Raw genomic sequence first — 19634 nt, forward strand, 5'->3', positions numbered from 1 at the left:
GCGAGATTGACAGCTCTGACATCTTAACGTCACCTTAAGCAAGAGATGCGGCATCCAAAGGAATATACGAAGATATTACAGCGCCTCGGGCTCGAGCTTTTTGATAAGAGCAAAGAACGGTTCAGGCGGCAGCACCCAGAACGTTCCTCTTTTGTATTCTTCAGGGCACTTTTGAGCTACAATCCCGAGCTTGCAGCTGTTCGAAGTCTTTGTCTGGTGCATTACCTTCTCGGCTTTTTTTGATTGATTGCTATATGCTATTAATGTAATGATGCACGATATCGAGCAAAAGGCATTTTTAGTCAAATCCTTGATTACCGTTCGTTCAATGTATTTGCTTCTTACCATTGCGATCGCTATTTTCAACTACATCATAGTTGCCTTCGTCATCACTGCTGTCTTCAGAGTCTTCCATCTCATCCACAAATTCGTCCATATCTTCAGTAGGCGCAGATGCTAAAGCCATTTCTGTCAAAGAAATTGCTGGATGAATATAACCGCTCGTCACCGTACTGGTGTACTCCCTTGAAGCAGCTTGGGCTTCATGGCTATCTGTATCAAACACGGCTAGGAATAGAGAGCTTTCTGTTTCCTTATCTGTGACATTGCGAGAGACTGGCGCAGTGCTGCTAGATGAAGTATCCCTATGATGTTCTCCTTGTCTGCCGAACGACAATAGAGACTGACGAGGATCCGCGTTTTCTTTCATTTTTGGTCTGCCCGCTTTGTGATTTGGAGGATTTTTCTGGCCTCGAGGTGTGTCTTTTTGAGTGAGTTTGTACTTTAGCGTGAGGTGACCATACATATTGCAAATAGATGCATTTTCAATAGCCAAATCATATGGTGCGTTCGCCTTATAACCGTCAAAACTTTATTTTGTTTCAATTTGATTCTTAAGCACTAAACTTATAAAATGTACTTCAAAGAACAATGATATGTATATATAGTGAATCAAAAATGTATAGGAATAGCAATATAAAAAACGGCGTATACCCTGAAACTGGGCAGTGAACTTCCGTCAGGCGCACGCGTCCTTCTTCGGGTGACCTTCTGCTTTCGTCTTAATGGCGGTATCTTTTAAATGAAAGGTAAAAAGAAACGACGTGTAGGACGTAGGCGATAGGCGAGTATATATACGTATAGGGCTAAATTGCGAAAAACCGGCAACTTTTGGCTTCCCATAATTTTTCTTTACAAACATGAATATTTTTTTATTCTTCAATAACGAAAGCAAACGAGTTAAAAAAGATATTTTGAAGCACGTTGGACTGTATAATTGCCTTTTGGGGACGTTATAAGAGAGTAAAGCTGAGGTAAAAGATTGACGGTTATAAGGCGAACGCACCATACCAATGTCAAGTAGGACAATATTACTGGTTATTTTCTTAGACTGCATAGATGTTAAGTCTAGGATACCTTGCATAACCAAAATGTCAGTGAGATAAATGCAATAATATATTTTTAAGAATCTATCAAAATGCACTCATCATGTTTTTCGCTTGATTTATGTTTCTCTATCAGGTAAATATGCCTATGAAGTTGCTGTTATAAGAGAAACACTGTAAATGTATGCACGTTTGTAAGCTCGTCTATTAATCTCTTGTAAGTGCTGTGTTTGATCGCTTCTTCAAGTAGCCACTACAACAATTCAAGAACAGTACTCAAAACAAAAAAAAATGTAAGGGACGATAACTGCCAGTTGATCTATTATAACTTTTCATACTAAGTATAACGTTAGATTTATGTCGACACTTTTGCTGTTGCGCTGGTATTTATTCTATCAAAAAGAATAATCGAGCTCTAAGTGAGTTCATTTTACTAGCGAACCCTTGCACTGACGAGAAAAAAAGGATTTTTACTCGATCAGATGTGCGACCGCTGTACCATTAAGGAAAGTTAGTGTCCCTCACCAAGGTTTGCTACATGAATTAAACCGTTAATGTTCATCAAAAAACCACCAACGGTTACTGGAAATCACGTAAAATCACGGATCTGTCAATGAAGACTGAGAATAAACAAAAGCCGCTGCCGCCACTTCCATTCTGCACCCCATCATTATTTTATATAGTAGCTTGTATTAACATGCCACCGAAAATCACTAAAAATCACCAAAGATTACAGAGGTCCTTGCTTTTCTCTTATGGTGATGGTATTAGAGTGTACTAGCATCCTAGCATAATAACGATGGAGCATGTTCTTATATACGATACGTACTTTAAATTACATTTCTTTTTCAATACATTCACGTTCCCTCACACAAAGGGCTGTTATCTCTAGAGACAATATGACCCGAGATTCTCAATAAAAATCAGTTGCATAGATTACTGAAGAAGGCCTACCTGATATATGCAGAGGCAAAACTGTTTTTCCGGTGCTCGTTTCAGACGTTTACTACTGTTGCTAGACGACAAGTTGCATTGGTTCCTGTCGAGTCGCTTCTTTTGTCCACCCCCCCCAACAAAGATGCAAAAGAATTACCTGCTCTTGTCTTTACTGTATAATGGGAATGTTTTGATGCTGGTACATAACAAATATAAAATAAAAACAAGAAAACATGTGGCGAGTTGCATGACCATGCTAGTCGGCCTTTAGAAAACCCTCTTGTTCTCTTTCGACTTACTAGTGTTTCTTTCTTTTTTCCTGCTGAACAATGGTGCTAAAACCATGGACGCCAACGACATCACAACTCTGACCAGCTTTAACTTTGACGTCCCCGAAGGCGACGACAGCGATGAATGGGCTCTTTCCAAGATTCTCACGAAATTTAAAGCTGCAGTTTCTGGTTCTCAACCACACCCAATTGACCACTTTGAAGAAAACCAGCACCACCACCAACGCCGCCAACACTACCATGAGGAACGAAATTTACCTTTCCTTAGCAACAATGACGAAGAGCGTATGCATGAGCGAGAAAGTGATCAACAGCAATCACCACCAGCTTCGATTCAGTCCAATAGTCGACAAATATACGTTACGTCGCCTACACCTCCAGCGTCTTCTTATCGTGAACCCGTCGGCCTGCGAGCGCCCACATCCACAGCGGTAACTCCAGTTAATGCCTCGGCATCCCAGGAAAATCATGTCATCAGCAACAACAATGGCAGTAACAGCACGAGTGCTCCGGACGGCAGTGAGGAAAGTCATCCTATGATCGCTTCGTCTTCATCTACGATTCTTCCGAGTGCTATTGCAGACTATCTGCCGATCTCCAAAACGCACTCGGTAGACAGTAGCGATGCGCAGTCTGTCTCAACCACATTTTCCATGTCCACTTCCCATTCGCTTAGCAGAATCATTGCACGGTTACGAGGACAAAAGTCCGACAAGGAGTTTTGGATGTCGGATGAGCAGTGCAAGGAGTGTTACAAGTGTCGCAAACCGTTCAAACTACTACGTAGACGACATCATTGTCGTATTTGCGGTAAGTTCGTTTCACTGAGGGATGACTTTATTCGGATTAGTGCGTGTATATGAGACTAGTAATAATCGGGTCCTTATAGGCCAAATCTTTTGTGGAAAGTGTGCATCACATACGATACCAGGCAAACGGTACAACCAAAAAGGCGAGCTTCGCGTATGTAATTTTTGCTTTGACGAGCACAATCTTGCCAGTAGGAATGACCCTTTGCTATTGGTGGCAGCGGATCAAGACATACTTGCGATGGAGCACGAAAAGGTCAACGATGACGACGACGACCGAGACAATAACATTTCATCACATCAGCAATACCATGGAGGCCCGATCATTCCATCCCAGCCGCCACCCATCGCAGCGCCAAAAATGCATATACCTACTACGGCTGTAAAACACCCATATCAAAGTCATCGTCAATCATACGGCGATTCGGACGCAACTACTGTTCAACTCGAGATAGCCACTGGCCCTCATTCCTCAGGTAGCACAGGCGGGAGTGGCGGTGCTGGAGGTGCTGGAGGTGGCAAGTTGTCACGCTCTGGGTCGATCTCTGCTGAAACAGACAAGGATGACGGCGGGTTGAAACGGCTTCTAGATGCAGGAACCTCGTTATTAAGGCGACCCCGATCTAACACTTCTACTTCGTTTATCATGGATGACGGTGGCGGCAACAATGGAGGAGCGTCTTCGCCTTTTTTGCAAAGCAACCATGACCATATGGATCGAGGAGGCGGTGTGCTTGTGGCAGAACGGGAATTAAGCCCGTTTATGGGCAGTCGTAGTTTGGATGATGACGAAGAAAATGGTAACCTGGAGTACCAGCTGTACGATCTGTGGAGTCGACCTGCAAGCATGCCAGGCGGTAGAACTACGCGCATGCCATCGAATGGCTCGAATCAATCGCAGGGCCAGTCCATCAAGCTGAATGATCTTGTGGTATCACAAGACTCATTTGGCAGTGACGACGAAGCTTACGACAACCGACTACGTGCCAAGCGAACAGAGGAACTGCGAGGCCACGCGGGTCCCGTCGAGCGATCGCTTTCGCTACGTCGACAAAGTATCAGTGGGCTGCACCATCACCCACGCCCATCGTCACGGTCTTCGAGCCGACAACACCGGAAAACTAATATGCGGATCAATACGACTAACTTGCCCAAAGTCGATTATGCGCTACTCCAAAGCGAAGGCTGGTCGCCCGCTCCATTCATGTCGCCATTTGACGATCACAGTGCGATCAAGTCTAGGCTACTGACCCCTCGCAACAGACGGATATCGGCTCCACCGCCTAATATTGAATTGAGTATTGGTGCTTTAATGCACGCGCGCAGGATGCTTAAGCAGCTCATGACAGACTCGAGCTTTGATGGATTGACGCAGCAGGCCAAGAACGAATGGGAAGATATCATCACCAACCTGCTGCTCAAGGTTACAGACAATGTTCGACCAGACGTACGATCAGGTGATGACATGGATATCCGACATTACATCAAGATTAAAAAGGTGCCTGGTGGGGTTCCTTCCGACAGCTTTTATGTCAAAGGTGTCATGTGCTCCAAAAACGTTGCGCACAAGAAGATGATCCGCAATATCGCTCAACCTCGAATTTTGATCCTGCTGTTTTCGCTCGACTATTCACGTGTTGAAATGGAGAACCAGCTCATGTCGATTGCACCGGTTTTATCCCAAGAGCGAGAGCACATCAGCAAACTGGTTGCACGAATTGTTGCTCTTCGGCCTTCGCTCTTGCTCGTAAAGTCGACCGTATCACGACTTGCCTTGGAATATCTATTAGAGGCCAATATACCAGTAATTCACAATGTCAAATACAGCGTGATTGAAGCGGTTGCACGATGCACTCGAGCCACAATTGTGCCCTCGGTCGATAAACTGCAGTTAGGTAGTCTGTCGTTTGGTCATTGCGGAGCTTTTGAGATCCGAACATTAATGCACGAATGGCTCCCTAACCGGCGCAAGACTTATCTGATATTCGACGAATGTCAGCCAGATTTGGGTGGGACGATCGTTTTACGTGGTGCACCAAATGAGACGTTGCGACTTATCAAACGACTGATCGATTTCATGGTTTTTGTCGTCAACAATCTCAAACTCGAGACGTCGTTACTACGCGACTCATTTGCAAAAAATCGTAGCTTGGATCAGAAGCAACTCGATGATGGCGAAAAACAAGAGGGTACCACGTTACCGGGCTCCAAAGACGAGAAAGAGAAAGATACAAAGGCAACGTCACCTCGATCAGCAACGAATGTACCACTGCTACCACTGGAAACACAGCAAGAGACCGAGTCGTTTACGTCACTATCAGCAACAGCATCAACGGAAGCATCTTCAGTCGATGCATTCATCAAGCTTTATCAAGACACAGTGATCTCGGCATCACAGTTTGTTGCATTCCCTCAGCCATATCTATTGATGTGTCTCAAAGAGACGAACGACAAGCTTGTTCTGCTGAACACTTCGCGCAAAATGTCAGTTGCATCGTCGCCGACCAAGAGCACATTTGAGCAGCGCCAAGGTGGCGGAAGCAGTATTAATGGAAACACTGGCGGTGGTAGTAGTAATGCGACTACGCCTGCAGGGACCAACATGAGCACCACTGGTAGCGGAACCGATCATGGCTTATCCCTGGACGATGAGTACGAACGGCTTGTAGTAAAGCGCAATCAGCTCATGCGTTCCTGGGGTGCATATCTGCGGGAGAATCCAGACCAGCTCAATCCGTTCTATCATCAGAACATTGTGATTCTCTATTCAAATGTGTGCACGGTGACAACGGTTCCCTGCCAAGGTCCAGAGGTCCGTATCTTTGAGTACTATTGTCAGCCATCGGACACGACTCTGGGCCACTACATTTCGGATCTGTGCCGGGATGCTATCCAGCCGTGTGCGTCCAGCATGTGCGAGCACACTGTGCTGCACCACTACCGGTCCTATGCCAATGGAAATGCACGTATCAATGTGATGATTGATAATTTCCCGTGTCCACAACCTGGTATGTCGGAAAAGATCCTGATGTGGAGCTACTGTCGAGAGTGCGAGAAGCCTACGCCGGTGATACCAATGTCAGAAAACACTTGGAACTATTCGTTTGGTAAATTCCTCGAAGTGTGTCTATATCAAAAGGGTGTGCACTGTCGAGCCGATATCTGTCCACACGATATTGGACTTCATCATGTGCGCTATTTTGGCTATCGCGACTTTGCTGTGCGTTTCCAGTATGACCGAATCGGTCTGCTGGAAGTAGCCGTTCCACCGACGAAATTGTTTACGTTGAGCAAGGTCCATATCGAACTGAAAGAGGCAGAATTCAAGGGCCTTCGTACTAAGATCAACAAGTTTTATCAGTCCATTGTCGAGCGCAACAAGGCATTTCCGTTCGACTTGGTGGATCCGCGCAGGAGGGAAGCGTGCAAGACCGAGTTACAAGAGCTGTCACAACGCTGCGATGGCGAAAAGAAGCCAGTTTTGCAGATTCTCCAGACAGTGTACGCTCAAAGCGCTCCAGGTGATACGCTTACTATTAATTGGGTCCAACGCGTCCTGTATCAACAAATTACCGCCTGGGATTTGGAGTATGCAGACCTTGTCAGACATTATTTGCAACCAGAACGCGAGCTTCGCAAGATTACTGCCAACCACCTTCGCAAGGTATTCCCACCGGATGTCATGCCTGAAGAAGCAAACGGTGAGCGAACAAAGCGTGCCGCTGAAGTGACGGATTTGCCATTACTCGGAACTGAGCTGGACAATGATTATTATTTCGACGATGATGGCGACGAAGAGGATGTACATACAGCAATTGTGCGACCACCGAAAGTGCTACCCAAACTATGTTCGTCAATTGATGAAACTGAGCCAGAAGACGAGCCATCCGACAAGAAACTGTTTTTGCAGCCAGAAATCCGACGACGCTTGTCTTTGGAGCTGATGCGCGAGTTCAATGCCAAATTCCGGTCTGAAGAAACGATCGTCAGGGGAACAGTCGATAAAAATAGCCAGGTAGCCAGGACAAAGAGTCCTGGACTGCCTGCTTCAGCAGCCATCACTCCGTCGCGGATACCTGTGCTCCATCTGGGCCATCAAAGCAAGGTTAAACTCTCGCCACCACTCTATGATAATGCGCCAACACCGCTTTTACGTGTCCGACAACAGCGACCCTTTGTCGGTGATCCAGTTAGCAGCGGCGGCATTCCCCGACGAAGGACCATTCTGCCGGACTATCGATACAACTTACTACTAAACGATGTGAATGCTCCAAGCGCTAGTGGCAGCAACAATCACATTAATGCTGGAGTTTCTACCCGTGTACCTCCTGCTTTGGGTGGCAGTGGACCAGCAGCAGCGGCATCATCGAGATATCCTACTCGACCGGCCAATATTGGGGCAGCCAAGACTGATGATCCTCGACACATGATGCGAAAGAGTAACAGCGGTCTTTCCACAGCAGCAGCACGCAGCGACCGACAGTTCCGATCACGATTGCCGCGCAAAAAGACGTTGATGCAAGTATATACCCATGCCAACGACCTGGTCCAAGAGAATTTGGAGGACGAGTTTCTCGACGAAACGATGGCTACTGTGACGACAACCGCAGGCTCAGGAATGTCACGTCTGGATGATGACGATACCAAAACTGTCGACTATTTTTCGCCAATGGCACCCTATACCAATCGTGTCAATGATCCACCACAAACCCAATCGTTCTTTTCGCAGCGCTACCATGGCGTTGCCGAGGCGATAACTGGATTTGGGATGGAGCTCGAGCGGAACCCGCCACCTGCTGTGGATCTATTGGAAGCACCACCGGTGTGTATCAATGCGGGTGTATCTTCTTCTAACATTCGTAAACGAGAGGAAAGAGCGTCGGAAATACCAGATGGCGACGAAGAGACGTTGGATGGAATGGAGACTATTAGAAGCCGAGCGGAAGAAGATTCATCCAAAGCACCGCCCGAAAAGAGTTCGCTAATGAAAACGATTACCAACTTCTTGACGGACAGTGGTGTGTCCAACTTGTTGCCGCTTGAATACCCTCTGTAAGTCCCAGGTTGATGATTGGATAGATTTAAAGATATCGAGATGCTAACTGTGTCTATTCTATGTAGGCAACCGACGGAGCATATATTCCCCGACTCTTTTGTCATTGTGAGCGAGGACAAGCCAAGTACGATCATTGCGTATACTCTAAGCTGTGAGGATTATCTGGCACACATGAAAGGCTCTGGGTATGACAAGTCATCCGTTGCTGCCGACGACAGTAGCACGCTCGGGTTTAACGGCACGAGCCAATTTCCAAGTAGTGATTATCCACCCATGTCAAGCGAGAACAGCAGCGAGTCCATTGCCGATATTCAAGAAACTCTCTTGCGCGAAACGATGGTACATATGGGATACAATTTCCGTATTGGTTCTACAAAGTTCTTTTGCAAAGTGTTCTTTGTGGAGCAGTTCGATGCCCTGCGGCGCAATTGTGGATATGAGAACAGTTATATACTGTCCTTGGCCAGTTGCGTAAAATGGGATGCGTCAGGTGGTAAATCCGGATCTGCGTTCTTGAAAACAAGCGACGACAGGCTGCTCATGAAACAAGTGTCCCGATTTGAGATGGATGCGTTCCTTGGCTTTGCTCCTGCATATTTCCACTACATGTCTGAGGCATTTTTCCGGGAATTGCCTACAGTATTAGCCAAAATCTTTGGATTTTATACGATCGGATATAAGAACTCGGCAAACGGCAAGTCGATGCGAATGGATGTTGTTGTCATGGAAAATTTGTTTTATCAACGCAAGGTGAAAAAGGTGAGTAATCAGTACTTCTGTTTTATGTCTTGCAAATAAAGCTAAACTTTTCTCAGATATTTGATTTGAAAGGCTCTATGCGTAATCGCCATGTTCAGTCTACAGGAAAGCAAGACGAAGTTTTACTCGATGAGAATCTAGTAGAGTGTAAGTGCTTTTACGCCTGTCAGGATACGCAAAAGAGGCTAACAAGTATATGTAATAGTAATCTATCAATCCCCACTATTCATACGAGCACACTCCAAAGAAGTCCTTCGCAGTTCACTTCACAATGATACGCTCTTTCTATCCAACCACAACGTGATGGATTATTCACTTTTGGTTGGCATTGACGAAGACCGACAAGAACTCGTTGTCGGTATCGTTGGTATGTTTTGTTTTGTATATAATCCACCTCCTTCTTTTTTTGGTTCTCATGCAGATATGGTCAGTAGTACATAGCAGCTATACTCACAAACCTTCAACACTAAATGAATAGATTTCATCCGCACATTTACATGGGACAAAAAACTGGAAAGTTGGGTCAAAGAGTCTGGTATTTTAGGTGGCGGTGGTAAAGGACCAACGATTATATCCCCGCGACAATACCGAATTCGATTCAGAGAAGCCATGGAGCGATACTTTTTGATGGTTCCAGATGAATGGTCCCTGACACGTCATATTAGGGTGCCACACATAGAACTCTACCACCACCATCACCAGAATCTTTTGAGCGACCAACCTTTGCAAAATTCTCCCTTAGAGAACGAATAGTTGTACTTCTTATTTTTTTGTAAATAGCTAAGTAGCATATAGATTCAATTGGCATGTTTTAATAAGGGGGCGAGCACACTTTATCTATTCATCGTTCCCCGCTTCATCACCCCCCTCCCCTGAGAATCAAAGTACGCAGCATATTCTATACGGAATCTGCATGTATAATTACACTCATTAAAGAAAAGTATATGAATCAGTATTGCCCTTTCTGGTTCATCTCTTTTTCTCTTCTCTCTCTCTCTTTCTCCTTTGCTAGTTGTGTTAGAAGACAAGAAAATGCGAAGCAACGCTTTTTCCTCTTGGCAGTTTTTCTATTTTCCTCGTACGTGACGATGACGACGACAATGGCAAAGCGAATTATAGTCCAAAACCGCTGTTCACACGATCTGCAGGTCGGTATGCAAACAAATGACGAGCCCCAAGGTCAAGTGATTCCAATGGCGCCCGGCGGCAGCTCGACTATTGACGTTGCAGATGACTGGGCCGGCCGGGTATGGGCGCGCGAATCGTGCGATAATCACGTCTGCACATTGGCTAATGCAGACAACCCAGCCTCTCTTGCAGGATTTAAAATGACAGGCGCTGAAAACATCGATTATTAAGACATTTCGTATGTCGATGGTTACAACCTGCCAATCCGTATCGAGCCCACACAAATGACAGACTATCCTGTGGAGAGCGACCCGCGGCACTGCCAGCCCACCTTTTGTGATAAAACACCAAGCTGTCCAAGTGATCTGGTGTCTCTTTCTGCGGCCGATGCGGGTGGTAGTAAATTCGTGGCGTGCCAAAGTGCTTGTTCAAGATACAAGCAAGATGAGTACTGCTGTACTGGCGCTCATGCAGCACCAGATACTTGCGTGTCAAATCATTTTGCTCAAGCGATCAAAAAGGTGTGTCCAGATGTATACACTTACCCGTATGATGACAAGCTCAGCGTGTATGCTTGTCAGGCTCCCAAATACACTGTTACGTTCTGCCCATAAGATTTGATACATAATTTATTCTTTGCCCTTATCATTATTATATCTCCATATACTCATTTGCCTGCATCCACCTTTCACTTCAAGCATACAAAGTTGCATTTACTGTACTTTAGCCGTTCTGTTCTTTTAATCCCCATGAAGTTTGTAAAATATTTGAGATGTATAGCGTCTCGTTTTTATAAAATTTTCGAGTTTTTAAGAGAGAGGATGAATGGTACAGTGTAACAAATGAGTGATAGGTAGCTGTGCTTCATAACGGGAAGAAAGGAGAATAATGATATGGAAGCCCATTAACAATGAATCATATAGAGAAGGCACAAAGCAAAAAGAGGAAGAACCTCAGGCACTGCACTGAATTTTATCAAGTCGAATATCTATCTAAAACCTAGTATAATTGCTTCTCCAACTGACGGAAAGTGAAACAGTGTTAAGAAAGATGTGGTACCTATAGTGAGAAATAGCGTAGTAATAATAACATTTTTGCATTCGTTACAACACCCAATACAGGCATTTAACAGCTTTATTGTGAGTTTACACGAACAAAAAAAGAGTACTTCGATCGTACGTACCGAACAAATCCATAATTAAAAGGGCTAATATCAATAAGAGCGTGACATATCCTTTGTTATTGCTTCAAAAATTTACCTTGACAATGAGAGCATTAGGTGAAACCAGTGGACACAATCTGCTAGCCCTGTTCTAGCTCAGATTTGACAATGAATCATGCTTCAAAGAAGCCTCTTATTTTGGAAGCATTTTTTGCAGACCGATCGACTTTTCAGCGAATGTAAGAGCATGACAATACAGTTTGCTGCCAGTGTTGACGATACTTTTATTGTACACGATTTACAAGTCGCTAAAAGGTTTGAAATCTAGTATATGAATTGCGTCATATCGTGTAAACATTTATTCTTGCAACGAACTTTTGTTTCGTTGGTTAGCTGTAGCCAGTGACGCTCCAACTGGCATCTGCAGGCGTAGCTGCTGATTTTCAAAGTGCTTCTGGATGAGTAAGTTGCTCGGATAGATGGCATTTGTGTGCTTTCTCCGGGGTGCTTACTTCAAGCAGCAGAATTGAAAAAATGATATTCACCCGTTGTTTTATTTTCATTTGACAGAAGAAATCGACAATATGATAACAACTAAAAAAGCAATTTTTTTTGTACAACCTCATAGCCGAATGGCTTTATGTCCAAAAGAAGCCTCACGTAGCCACTCGACATAACGCTTGGAGAACATGGACTTGAATACTGAACCCCAAGGAGCAAAAGTATCCAGATCAGACATCAGATTGCATATGTGCTCGATGTCAGGGACGTATATGAACAACGATCCGCCGTTAAGATCAATTTCAAAGGGTGGGGGGTTTAGAATGTTGAAGCTAATAAGGGTTGAAAAACTGAGAGTGTGTTAGAGAATATATACTTTCTTATATTTAAGGGTTCCATCAAAAAGATAAACACAACTGAGGGTTGAATTTATGGTCTGAGGGTGATCTAAACGGGGGATCACTTGAGCAGATCGAAAGTGACATATGTATATTAAAAAAGACCATATTAGATATACAGTTGTATTATTAGGTGCTGTTTAAAAATAAATATAGCATTATTCCCGAATGTTGAGTATTGTTGGTAAAAGAGAAGTAGAGGGGTTGCTTGTATAACCAAGGGGGAAGAACAGAGGAGCTGTGTCAATACAGTAAGAGCAGTATAATGCAATAGTAATAAGAATGCAAAAGTATGTAGAAAGCAAAAGGGCATATATATGTTTACACACGACATCGACTAAATGGCTAGTTTAGTGGCTCAATGTTTCGATTTGATCTTTCTCTTTATGAATCGAAGGAGCAGCATTGTCATCGTCGCTCAAGACAACTTCTTGACCATCGACAACTCGGACAGGACCGGTAAACCATTTGCGGCCCCATATGGCAAAGTACCCAACCGACAAAATCATGATAAAAGCAAAGGGAGCAATGGCGTAGTTCATGTTGTCGGCAGTGATAGGGGCTTCAGTAGGGCAGATGAACAAGCAGCAGGTAAAGACAAGCCAGCAGGTTGCAATGGCACCAAATAGGGTGCTAAAGGGACCCAAGTTCCAAGGTCCTAAACATGCAATAAGTGATTTAGTATATTTGGCTGCTGTCGCTTAAAAGAACATAGCAAGGAAAAACTTACCAGGCTTGAACTTGTTGCGAGCGACGGTGATGCGCAAGACAATAGGAACTAGATACGATAGTTGCGAGCCAATGGTGTTGACAGAGACGATCGATTCGTACGCTGTAGAATTGACCATATAAAGAACGCCAACGACACCAGCGACAGTAATGTTGAACCAGACCGAGAGGACCGGGTTGTTGGTGCGAGGGTCAAGCCGATGCAAGTATTTGGAAAAGGGCATAGCACCATCTCTGGCAAAGGCATAGACCATACGTGACGAGCCGAGGGTAAGACTACTGCCACAGAAAAAAATGGAAAGCATGACAAAGATCAAAAAGACCATGGTCCATGCATTGCCAACGCCATCGATAAAGACTTGAACCATTTGAGGTTGGATAGCGTCTTCGCTGACAATCTGAGTCGTAAAGCTTTTGGTCATAAAGCTGGTACCGATTAAAAAGATAAAGCCGGAAGCGGCATTGGCGGCGACAGCAGTCAAAATACCAAAGGGTGATCCGTGCTGCGAGTTTTTGGTCTCTATGATAATATTATGCATATGTTATTATATGTTGAAAGAATAACGTCTTTTTTCTTGTCGTTCAGGGCATGATGATAAGTTTGCTAGTGGTATGTAGTAAAACTGACCTTCACTCATGTGAGCAGCACTGTCATAACCGCTCAAAGTGTACTGACTCTGGAGAATGACGAGAAGAAAAGCGTAACCGTCACTGGAAAACCCAGATCCGTTGTAGAATTCGCTAAACTATTATGGTTATAACATAGTCGGTTAGCATAATCAAATGAGGGGGTTGTAGAAAATTGTATAGAGGTTGATACGCACTACAAAGCTCCCAGTAGCAAGCGGGCGAGTGACGGCGAGACCGACAACGACAATGAACAGAATACCAAGCATGTTAATCCAAACTAGCAAGTAGAAAGCAGCCAACAAGTTAATACATATAATAAGACTTCGGTCTGAATGTAGTTTTTAGACCACAAACTTACATGCGAGTTGGTTCATCAAACCGTTCAAGCTAACCGCAATAGAGTTCATAGTGCCATGAATAAGTAGGATACCGACATAAATACCGTATTGCATGTAGACAGAAGTGTCAACGTCAGGTTGCCTGATACATGTTAATTATGCAAAAAAGCAATCCGTAAGTTTTGGGTTTCTAGGAAGCTGTCATCAAAATAGAGTAGTCTTTCTTTTTTTCTTCGTACATACCAAACATTGATTATACCAGCGATGAATTGTGAAAGACCAAGATCAACGGAAGTAATACCGACTATATCATTCATTTTGTCAAGTCATTAGTTCATTTCTATATGGACTTTTTTTTTTCTTGAAGCAAAAAGAGTAGATATTGACTCACACACAAGCCCAATCCAGTTGAACCAGCCTAGATAATAGTAAGAAAATGATGTACTTTTTGAGAAGGTGCCCAGAGTAGAATCGGGAGAACGAAAGATCCAGATGCAAATACAGATCAAGAAAAATACATGTTATTTACCTGTCAGCCAGCAGGCCAAGGGCATGTACTTTGGTGGCGCAAGTCTACTGACCCAGAAATACAAGCCTGTATAGAAATAATGGGCAATTTGGGAGTATCATATTAATCTACAGTGAGTATATACTGTTCGATCGGCGTTGCATTGATTGTTGTTAATCAAGTACCTCCGGTGGTAGGATATGCAGAGCAGATCTCAGCAAGAGAACAGGCGACAATCATCGTAAAGATACCAGTGATAAACCTAAATGTTTAAAAAAGCCATTAAATATAAACTTGTCCTTTCTATAAATTTACATGGAAAAGTTTAAAGTATAGTTTTCCTCACCACCCCCAAATTACGCCTAAGCTCCCCGCGTCATTCATTGCATCGCCCCACATCTATAAATGACAGAAATTCAGAGATGAGTGTGAGCATATAGTGAATCGCTTACTATATCCACAATCGGTCACGATCGATAGTATCGATTGCTTTGTCTATTTTTTTTTGATCGGATCTAGTATGTCGCGGCCACGGTAATGATACATACGGGTGTCAAGCCGGAAAGTACTGAGCAGCATGAAAAGGCAATGGCGAAATTGGAAAATGCCGAGATCGAGCGACTCAAGTCCTAAGATATTGAATAAGTATGCTGCTTTATACTACTGAACATATTGTATATAATGTGCAAAATACCTGAGTATAACCTAGTTCACGTAGCAGCTGTTCATCGGCAGTAACGCCAGGATTACCATCTTCAACCTGTTTCTCTGTTGCGCCTTTCTTTTCCAAGAATCCAATCGTCATCTGTTGGATAGTAGTAATAGAGTATAGGGGTTGTGGTAGTAGTGGTTGTCAGTTTTGGTTAAAAAGTTTTGTTGAAAAAAATGAGGGCAATGATAGTGAATATCACGTGCGACGATTTGTATGTAGTAGTATGATAGAGAGAAAGAGAGAGTGAATTGTGTATCAAGAGTTACAAGGAATAAAAGGAAGAAGAGAGTGAGAGAGATGATGGCAGTATGTAGCCCCTTAAATATATTATAGATAAAGAAACGAGGGAGGGGGAACCGGGGATTGGTGGTGGGTTATAGAGAAATGATACGCACGGATGATATGTTTGGTATGGTGGGTATATATGATTATAACGACGAGACAACAAGGTTATGAACAAGAGCAGCGTGAGCGTGGGACAAACCCGTTTCCCATAACCGTCCTAGCTAGCAATTCCTAAAACCACTACTGCAGCACCATGACTATTTACCATGGCGAAACATTGGCATTTATTGCCATGGCTACTTGCTAACCACTTTGTCACGAACATAACGATATAGTGCGATCCGATAAGAAACGTAAAAAAAAAGATAACGTCGCTTTATTATTACCGGGATTCGAAAACCGCGAATTGTACAAAACATTGTATTTCGCATTGCTGCATCACATAAAGTGTTGTTCCACCGTTTTTCTCTCTTTTTGATAGCGAAGCAAGGTCCCAAAAAGTCGATTGTCCTACCCTTATTTGTCATCAATTGCCTTTGATTGGGCTTTTCTCAACAGCGATCGTGCTTGATTTGGCTTGGAACAGTGCAGGAAAAAGAAAACACTTTAATGCAATCTTATCAGTGCTCCCTCACTCCTGGACGTTGCTGGCGGGGTACACAACGACCCAATATCGATTTTGTTATCTTTTTAACTTGGTTATCTTGCGACATGTGGTGCGCTATTCATTTCATATAAGGCCATCTCTATTGTCTATTAGTCTGCTTGATTTTGAGAAAGAAAGCATAACTCATTCAAGACCTCTCTCTCTCTCTCTCTCTCTCTTATCACAACAAGAAGTACTAATCACTTTTTAGCAAAGAGATCCATTTATGATCACTGTGACTTCCCAAGAAGGCACGATGCTTTGTAAGCTGTGTGAAAAATACATACACCACTCGTCGTGCATCAGCCATGATCCCCAAGAAAAAAACAGCCCAAAAGTACTATGTGTAGGTCAGTGCTTTTTGGCCATGGAAAACAGTCGTGGACTTGTTGAAAATCACTTTTCCCACAAACAGCTTGCAATAGTACGTTATAAACATCTGATTGGTGGGGAATTAAATACTTTTCGGTCAACCTCCCACGGACCTGTTGGCTTTTTTATGTTTTTACGCACGCCCCATGTCTTCCTCTCTACTCCTTGCTGTCGGCGCAAACATGGAATTGACAGATGTGCTAAAAAGAGAGGTACTAAGAGAGTTAAAACAAAGCTGCTGCATGTCAAAAACGTCAAAACGGGCAAACAATTTCATTTTTCCAAATGCGCCCCGCCCTGGGCAGATGCCCATTATACAGCGTCTGTGACCGTAAATTTTACGCTCTCGTAGTCGGGGTCAGCTAAATGAGCACACACACACACAAAAGCGTTGCTTATAACAAACAACATAAACATGCTCTCGAGAACAGGTGCCAGGGCCTGCTTGGCAGCTGGCCGACGACATATACCCGCCTCACTACGCCATTCGCTTGCGCCTGCACGAATAACAACAACCGAGCAACAGCCATGCACAGCAACAGCAGTTTTGACATTGCAGATCGATTACGGTCGGCGACGCCATTTCGCGAGCAACACGAAAAACAGTACGCCAACGACACAGAATAAAGAGTTAGCTACCATGCTACGAGCGATTGAACAAGAAAATATCATACAGACACGCAAATCCTTCTCACTCGTACGCAATTCAGATCGAGCGTTACTTGATCGCGACGCGATCCGCAAAGTATTAATGCTTGTTCGTAAAGGCGAAAAGTATGCAGATTTAGCATTTGTGCGTGAAGTGGTCGAAACCATGGAGGATCAGTTTGGTCTCAAGCCTGAGCATTTTGAATACCATGCGCTTATCTATGCGTATGGTGTACACGGACGGCCTGGACCCACATACCGAGTGTTGGACATGATGCGCGCCAACAACGTCAAGCCGACAACACATACGTACAATACTATACTGGGTTGTTATAAGCGTGCGAACGACGAAGTATCGGCACTACGGATATTCAGGATGATGAAAAAGCAAAATGTCAAACGTGATCTCGTCACATACAACACGTTGATCCATTTCATCGAGCCAGCCAAAGCGCTCGCGCTCTACGAGGAGATGGTGCAACAGAAAGTCAAGCCGGACGGATACACCTATTCGACTATTCTCAGCATTGCGACGCGCGAAAAAAACACAGAGATAGGTGATAGTGTCTATAATGAAGTGCTCGCCAACCCTAACGACGCCGTGGATACCTTTACAATCAACAGCTTGCTGGCATACAAGGCGAACGGTCAAGAAGACTTCAAGGGTGCTTTGGATCTGTATTATAGTTTACCGCAACGGTTTCCGGATGTCAAGACCGACATTGTTACATACAACATTATGCTCGACGCATGTCTCAAAGAAGACAATCCAGGTCGTGCCTTCACCATTTTCGACGACCTTAAGGCTGCCAATTGCACGCCGACTGTCATTACCTATGGCACATTGATCGACGCCGAGGCGAGACTGAACAATATGAATGGCGCGCTCCGATTATTCGACGACATGACGTATCGATCCATCAAGCCCAACGAACGGGTCTTGTCATCACTTGCCAATTTGGCTGCTCGAGAATCCGATCCAAAATTGCTGACGCGCGTATGTGATACTGTACAACGGTATAGCGACGAATTCCGACTCGATGCAATGGCATACAATGGATTATTGAGCGGATTAGCGAGACACGGACGCTCTGCGCAGGCACAGATGCTCTATGATCAAGTGTTTCGCCACGATTCGCGCCGAGCCGACATTGCCACGTTTACCAATTTAATGCTGGCGTATGTCAACGACAATCAGTTGGATGACGCCATGGATATCTATTACGAGTTGCGAGAACACTATCAAAATGCCGAGCCGGGCCAGGCCAAGGTTACGCTCGACACGACGTTCTATACGACCTTACTATCTGCCATGACAGCATTGCCGGGACAAGAGATGCATGGTTTAGACGCAGCACCGAATTATGCATACATGGTTGAAGATAAGCAAGACATTGTTGACAATCTCGACGGCACATCGCAGCCTAACCTTTTACGGGCGCTGACACTGTTCAACGACATGCGACGACTCCTCATCCGGCCCAATGCGCACGTGTATACTACCATGTTGTATGCATGTGCGAAATACCGAGACGCTTTTGCCCTGGAACAGATCCACCGATTGATCCGTATGGACTTGTACTTTGATCCGGACACGGCCGTCTACAACGCACTGATGGACGCGTACAACCGGGTGGGTGACGGTCAGGTTGTGTTGCAAATGTGGGACGTGTTGATGTTGTCGTCCGCACCCAAAACGGCGATCGATCAGGTGACCATCTCAGTCGTGCTTGACAGCTGTGGACACAATGGTTACAGCCACAAGGCGTACGATGTCTGGCGCAGGGCCAAGCGGTCAGGGTTCGAACTCAACACGAACAACTACAACTCGTATATTGAATGCTTGTGTCGACAGAGAGGGCGAACTGGATGGGATGAGGCACGACGCGTGATCAGTGAGGAGATGCGGCCCCCGCGGTTGTCGAGTGATCCACGACCGGCGGTGGAAGAAAAGACGGTGAATACGCTGATTGCATTTGCACGGAAAAAGGGATTTGCGCCAGAAGAAGTGGATGAATTGGAAGCGTGGAAGACGCAACTGCTGCTGTTATAAAACTTCTTTATCCCTCTCTCCCATCTTTCCTTCTCTCTAATATCCATACACACACACACACACACTCACTCATCATGTAAAGACAGTATAATATATATATATATATAGACGCCATCCCACTTGTTTCTTCAATACCAACCACTCTTTCTAAACGCTTTAGCGTGGTTTTTGACAAAGACCGACCGTGTTGATCGGTTGCCATTTCAGTTTCCATGTGCTACGCGCTATCTCAAAGTGCGAGTGTGAGTGAACAAAGACGGTCGAGGGAGAAATGCTACAGCAACAGAGC

At 44.5% G+C, this 19634-nt stretch overlaps 6 protein-coding genes across 6 annotated transcripts; 4 read left to right on the top strand and 2 right to left on the bottom strand.

Annotated features, from left to right (window-relative positions):
• Positions 1-75: 75 nt before the first annotated feature.
• On the bottom strand, positions 76-805 carry BDB00DRAFT_786262 (uncharacterized protein; the record flags this gene model as incomplete). Its single annotated transcript, XM_053120594.1, has 2 exons — positions 76-257; positions 346-805. The coding sequence occupies 2 exons, from the start codon at positions 803-805 to the stop codon at positions 76-78; spliced, it is 642 nt and encodes a 213-aa protein (XP_052981709.1).
• A 1576-nt stretch (positions 806-2381) lies between these two features.
• On the top strand, positions 2382-10257 carry BDB00DRAFT_954164 (uncharacterized protein). Its single transcript, XM_053129631.1, has 7 exons — positions 2382-2400; positions 2479-3421; positions 3501-8472; positions 8542-9235; positions 9292-9382; positions 9441-9602; positions 9714-10257. The coding sequence occupies exons 2-7, from the start codon at positions 2665-2667 to the stop codon at positions 9986-9988; spliced, it is 6951 nt and encodes a 2316-aa protein (XP_052981710.1). The 5' UTR covers positions 2382-2400; positions 2479-2664; the 3' UTR covers positions 9989-10257.
• On the top strand, positions 10214-10812 carry BDB00DRAFT_813385 (uncharacterized protein). Its single transcript, XM_053122755.1, has one exon. It carries the CDS (start codon positions 10324-10326, stop codon positions 10591-10593), a length of 270 nt encoding a protein of 89 aa, XP_052981711.1. The 5' UTR covers positions 10214-10323; the 3' UTR covers positions 10594-10812.
• Positions 10348-11184, top strand: BDB00DRAFT_898788 (thaumatin). Its single transcript, XM_053128537.1, has one exon. It carries the CDS (start codon positions 10648-10650, stop codon positions 10975-10977), a length of 330 nt encoding a protein of 109 aa, XP_052981712.1. The 5' UTR covers positions 10348-10647; the 3' UTR covers positions 10978-11184.
• A 1590-nt stretch (positions 11185-12774) lies between these two features.
• Positions 12775-15573, bottom strand: BDB00DRAFT_937542 (amino acid/polyamine transporter I; the record flags this gene model as incomplete). Its single annotated transcript, XM_053129256.1, has 11 exons — positions 15324-15573; positions 15178-15258; positions 14976-15028; positions 14815-14891; positions 14651-14716; positions 14365-14425; positions 14142-14263; positions 13978-14060; positions 13782-13899; positions 13155-13673; positions 12775-13082 (listed from the first exon to the last, which is right to left on the bottom strand). The coding sequence occupies exons 1-11, from the start codon at positions 15432-15434 to the stop codon at positions 12775-12777; spliced, it is 1599 nt and encodes a 532-aa protein (XP_052981713.1). The 5' UTR covers positions 15435-15573.
• Positions 15574-17019: 1446 nt separating this feature from the next.
• On the top strand, positions 17020-19510 carry BDB00DRAFT_813386 (uncharacterized protein). The gene has a single exon (XM_053122756.1). The coding sequence runs from the start codon at positions 17060-17062 to the stop codon at positions 19343-19345; it is 2286 nt and encodes a 761-aa protein (XP_052981714.1). The 5' UTR covers positions 17020-17059; the 3' UTR covers positions 19346-19510.
• The last annotated feature ends 124 nt before the right edge of the window (positions 19511-19634 follow it).

This window comes from Zychaea mexicana, assembly GCF_025766255.1.
Source record: "Zychaea mexicana strain RSA 1403 chromosome Unknown BDB00scaffold_20, whole genome shotgun sequence".
Taxonomy (NCBI): domain Eukaryota; kingdom Fungi; phylum Mucoromycota; class Mucoromycetes; order Mucorales; family Lichtheimiaceae; genus Zychaea; species Zychaea mexicana.